Source organism: Charadrius vociferus, unplaced genomic scaffold (genome assembly GCF_000708025.1).
Source record: "Charadrius vociferus isolate BGI_N301 unplaced genomic scaffold, ASM70802v2 scaffold179, whole genome shotgun sequence".
Lineage (NCBI taxonomy): Eukaryota > Metazoa > Chordata > Aves > Charadriiformes > Charadriidae > Charadrius > Charadrius vociferus.
In genome coordinates, this window is record NW_009650072.1 from 3,078,064 (window position 1) to 3,083,575 (window position 5,512).

At 41.5% G+C, this 5,512-nt stretch overlaps 1 protein-coding gene across 1 annotated transcript; it reads right to left on the reverse strand.

The window, feature by feature from the left end:
* Positions 1 to 1,014: 1,014 nt before the first annotated feature.
* Positions 1,015 to 3,916, reverse strand: LOC104292636 (ferritin light chain-like). The gene is made up of 3 exons (XM_009892044.1): positions 3,911 to 3,916; positions 3,165 to 3,311; positions 1,015 to 1,856 (listed from the first exon to the last, which is right to left on the reverse strand). The coding sequence occupies exons 1-3, from the start codon at positions 3,914 to 3,916 to the stop codon at positions 1,353 to 1,355; spliced, it is 657 nt and encodes a 218-aa protein (XP_009890346.1). The 3' UTR covers positions 1,015 to 1,352.
* Between the last annotated feature and the right edge of the window lie 1,596 nt (positions 3,917 to 5,512).

Genomic DNA, 5,512 nt, shown 5'->3' on the forward strand with positions numbered 1-5,512 from the left:
AGAGTGCCATTTTTAACATTGAACTGAATTTATTTTCAAGCATAATAGGCATATCACTTACAGTATTACATAAAAGCATGAGACGGTCTTTCAATGAAGCAAACCCCAATTGCATAGAAGATTTGTGTGTAATGACAAACAAAAAAGCTAGCTACAGGCAGCTGATCTAGACAGTTGCTCTTCTTAGGTGACCTTGGTAGCCAGCGGGCAGAGAGGGGCTCCCCTGTAGGAGATGAATGGAAGGAATTTGGACACCTCTGAACTTTAACCAAGCTGGCTAAAGTATAAAAGCCTTAGATGCGGTGGGGCTAATAGCGCCCCCCCCCCCCCAATGAATACTGGCCAAATTGAAATGCAAAACTCATGAGTGGCCCCTCTCCGATATAATTCTAGTTACGTGTGCTGCATTTTCACTAAGATCTTTTTCCTCTACTGAGAACCAAGGTAGGGAATACAAGAAATAGCAGTAGTACCATAGTAATACCATAATTTAGCTAGCTGAAATAGGGGTCTGTATGGTAATTAAAGCAACCATCCTAGGTTAAGTCTGGACAGAGCCCTAGAGCTAGTGTCTTCAGTGACACTTGAAAGAGATGCACTATAACCTGTAAAGATCACATCTAATGAGAACCCTCATCTCTCTCATCTGCTTTCTGAGGACGAGAAAAGCCAACTAGGCACACAACTGTAGAAAAACCCAGCAAAATGTTTTATTCCCACTGTTGAGGAAATGTTTGCATCCTTCATCTTGGAGAAGTATACCACTAAAAATAGCTGGGTGATAAGTAAATTAATTAGACTACTTATTTAAATTCCTACCGTGATAGAAATAAGACAAGAAAACTTTGTTTTAAAACAAGTCTTTTAAAAAAGTTTGTTATGTTAGCATACTTGTTAGTAATGTAAAATATCTGTTAGTTACATAAAATATTTAATATAAAACTAAATCTTTGGATTTTCTCCCACATAGAAGTTTTCTTGCACTAAAGTTGGATTTTAATTTATTTTGTTTTTAATAAAAGATATATATACTGTTAAAAATAATTTGCACTAACTAATCCTGTTGATCATTTAAGACAGAAAGGAGGCTGAAAAGCTTTTGGCTTCTAGGAAGAATTGCATAGCTAAAAGCGTGACTAACGCTGACAATCTAGATAACTAGCAACCTTGCTATCATTTAAACAAAATAATGCTATGGGTTAGATTTTGAGCTGTGGCTCAACAGAGGATGAGGGAACAGGGTGTAAAGCAGGAGGAGCAAGACAGCCTCACATCTCCTGAGTTCTGGTCTCAAGTCCACCCTCTGTACAGGTCTGCCTTGCAGCTGCCCCATAGCTGCAACAGCCACAGCATTAAAGGCCCTCCCTGCCCTGCTTCACTTTTGCTCCTGTCCCATCATTACACTGTGGCAGTGTGGTAGTGCAGTGTATGGTTGCATATATTGGCCCTATGCCATTTCTGTGCTGGGAAGATTCTCTCTGGGGTCGCTTCAGACCATCTGCAGCTCCTGTACACTGCTGGAGAGGCGGGCAGGGGCTGCAGCACTGACTAGACTCTGGCTCTATGCCTGTTCTGAACTCTTTCTGTAACCGGTCCATAAAGTAATCCCCAAGACTATTTCTGCCATCTTGGGAACAGTCAAGCCTGCGAGCATTGGTCAGTAGATCTCCCATCATCTTGATCTTCTGGATTTTGGGCCCGATAAATTGTTTCTTGATAGTGCTTGCACTATGAGGGTCTGCGTTTTCAATACTCAGGGCATAAAGCTCTTCAAAATATCGTATCATAGTTTTCCACTGTACCATTGCTACTTCCAGGGCTTTCATCAGACCGACTGCATACTCACAGTTTGGTTTCTAAAAACAAAGACAGAATTACATTTATTCAGAACAGCTCATCTTAGTGTGTTCATTGATGGTTTCCTGCAACTTACCTGGTACTCTAAAACAGATGTGCTAGGATTTTGTGACAACTCCTAGTTTGGAGCATCTGTTGCGTTTTGCAGAGTTGGATGGCTTCTTCTACACAGAAGTAGCAGAACCCAAGCATTTTTTTCAAGGAACAGATATTTAGATAGCAGCAGCTATGCCTGAGGAACACTCTTACACCAGGAAACCCTACCATAGAATCACAGAATGGTTTGGGTTGGAAGGGACCTTCAAGATCATCTAGTTCCAACCCCCCTGCCATGGGCAGGGCCACCTCTTACTAGACCAGGTTGCTCAAAGCCCCATCCAACCTGGCCTTGAACACTTCCAGGGATGGGGCCTCCACAGCTTCCCTGGGCGATTTGTTCCAGTGCCTCACCACCCTCACAGTAAAGAATTTCTTCCTAAGAACTAGTTTAAACTTACCCTCTTTCAGTTTAAAACTGTTACCCCTCCTCCTATCACTACACTTCCTGATAAAGAGTCCCTCCCCATCTTTCCTGTAGGCCCCCTTTAAATACTGGAAGGCTGCTATAAAGTCTTCCCTGATGCAAACTGAGTATTTAGACAGTTTTTCAAGATGTCCATTTTTATTTTTACTTTCTGCAGTTTAACAACTGCTATGCCAAAGAGAAGCATTCTCTATTAACTATTTACAGAATACTAATTTGGTAGAGGAGAATCAGCCCCTTGGTCTTACACAAATGAGGTGGGTTTTTTTTTTTTCTAATAGCTTTGAGTTATTCCTTTGTACCTGTGCAAGCCTAAATCAGATTCCTAGTTCAGATTCTATCCTGAGCTGCTGTTCCAACAACGACTGCCCCATGCTGGATGTTTCTCCTACCTCCTTCCTTACCATCTTTCTTAGGTGCTCATGGCTTCTATTTAGTTTCAGTGTGAAGGAGACAAGTGGGCTGTTTCAGCACAGTTTAAGGAGTCTCATAATCCATTACAGCACACTGGAAACAGCAGTCTCCAGCTGAGTGAAGAAGGGGACTATTGTTCATATTCTTTTGGGCTAGAAAGCAACCATGTAGAGTTTGGACTACATGTCTGGCAGTTTCTAGGCATCACAATCAAGAACAAAACCAGGTACTCCAATATGACAGGAAAGCTGTATCTGGGAATCTAATAGTGGATGAACGCAGACATCTGAAGTACCAACGGTATAACGCAAGAAGTTAGAGTAATTACTGTGGATTGCAGCTGCTTGAAAGCTTGTTGACTATTACCCACCTGGATGGTTTTAGAACAGTAATGGCCTCCTCTTTCTTGCTGATACTTCATTAAAGCCTCTGCGGCTTTTCTCTCTTCCAGAGCTTGATGCAAGAAGAACTTTGAAACATTTGGTAGAGCCACATGCGACTGATCAAAATATTCACCCTAAGCACACAAAACACAAGTGTTAAGATTTGATGGAGATGGGACTCACCTGTAGCAGAACATAGCTTTATCAGAACTCAGGAGACCCTTCCAATGGAAACTGTTCTACCAGCATAATCACTTTGAAGACCTTAATCCAAATTTCTGCAATAAATGAAGTAAGTACTTACAGTCTTCAATGAAAAATCCCTATACTTCTACTAGAATGCCTTCTGTCCTTTAATACTGGGCAGGTAACTGTAGTATTGATGTTCTCTGTTACTAGCAAAGATCCTCAATATTTTATTTATGAGTGGTTGGGGGGGGGGTTGTTGTTGTGTTTTGTGTGGGGCTTTTGTTTGTTTGTTTTTTAAACATAGTCCCAGCACAGGGAACAGGAGATTTATTCTTTCAGGCCAGTATTCCAGTGGAAAGTTAGCTTTCAAAGGTATGAGAAAGATGAGGCAAATACCAAAAAGAAAACCACAACTTTGCATCTGTTTATCAGCTTCATTATGGATAATGTTATTCCAAAATAAAGAATACTGCTACTGAACTATACTGTATACACCTTTAATATGGTACGTAGCTCACACCTAGGAATACTCCAGAAGTATTACCACCATAACCCCACTGCCGGCCTTGTGCTGCTCTGTATGGGAAAGTAACAATTTTAGCTGCTGCAATATTTAACTATTCTAATAGATCTATCAGCTCTTACATTAAAAGAATTTTATCCATGGCATTGCTGTCCCATAAAGGGAATGTACTAGAGACAGGTAGCGAAGGAGAGCCAGCAGGTTATACTAGTTTCAACATTCTCTCCGCATAGCTTCGATGTTGAGGAGAATGAGAGGCAGCAGCTGGGAATATGCCAAGCACCAAACTGAGGGAGCCACAGCATCTCGATCTGCTGGTTCCCTAAACATGCATATGTAATACAGCACAGCTTTTGTCTTTTGGACATACTCTGGATTGGAGTACTGCACATCAAGCTGTTGGCTTGTAGCATGCCTAGGAGGGGTAAGGAGCAAGTATGTGCATTTCATAAGTTTTTCTGTTTCTTGTTGTTTTCCCTGCTTTTGTCTATTACCCTGCTTAAATATAAAATATTTCTGTTTCATCTGTGTTGCTGTGTTTAGAAAAAAATGCAGAAAAGTTATATACAAAAGCTTATGTTTTCCTCTTATATGTCTATGGCCATCTGGGATACCCCAAACCTGTGGCACACATGCACATGTGTGACCGTAAACATTCAAAAGAAAGTACATACTGGAATGTTTTATTAAGAACATTCATTGCAATATTTGCATAATCCTTTTCCTGAAGTCATTCATTCATGTTTCTGTTGACAGAAGAGTCAAGATTCAGTGTTTTATAACCAGTTCCTCAGTGCAAGTGTGCTGCGAGACTCCAAGTAGAGCACAAGTTACTGCACCTGCTTAACTGTTAAGGTAAATCTTTCATGTCAATCATTAACTATTTAAGATGTTCACATTTCTAGGTTTGATTTATCCAGTCAATTTCTAATCGAGCTCTCTCCATCCCACCCAGCTGCCAATCACTAGTATTTATTTTAATCCACGTGCTTAACAAGTAGCAGTTTTACTGCATACTTAAATTTTTATTGGACTAATACTTGACACTAAGCTTGATCAAAGGATCTTGGGGAGATATTGGATATAGCTTCTGTTGCTTCTCAAGGGATGCTTGGCATCAGAAGGGATGGCATCGATCATTTTGGTTTTTGATTTTAACGGCGTTGTTAATATATGTTGCCTTAATATTTGATATGTAGCCAGACACAATTTCGCACACGTTACACAGCATCAGAGATAACTTTTTTAATTCATGTCCAATGTTCCTGCCTGTGGAGCAAAACCCCCTAAGCCGACAGCAATATTCACAAACATTGTACATACAAAGTTTGGGAAAAACACACCCAAGGGTTATATGCCAAAGCTGTTTGCATTCCCTGTTTCCATCCCTTTTTCCACAGGCATAACCCTGTATGTGAATTACCTAAAATACACGAATGCCCAGTCCATCACTCGCTTGTTCCAGACCTTTGCTGGTGTTTTTCTAGCCCTGTCAGCAGCCACCCCGGGGTAGGTGCGCCGGCAGCAGCGCGGCCCCGCAGCCGCCTCCAACAGCAACGCTGCGGGCTCGGGGGGCGAAGAGAGAACCCAAATCCCGCTGGGTCAGGTACCGGGGTGGGCACC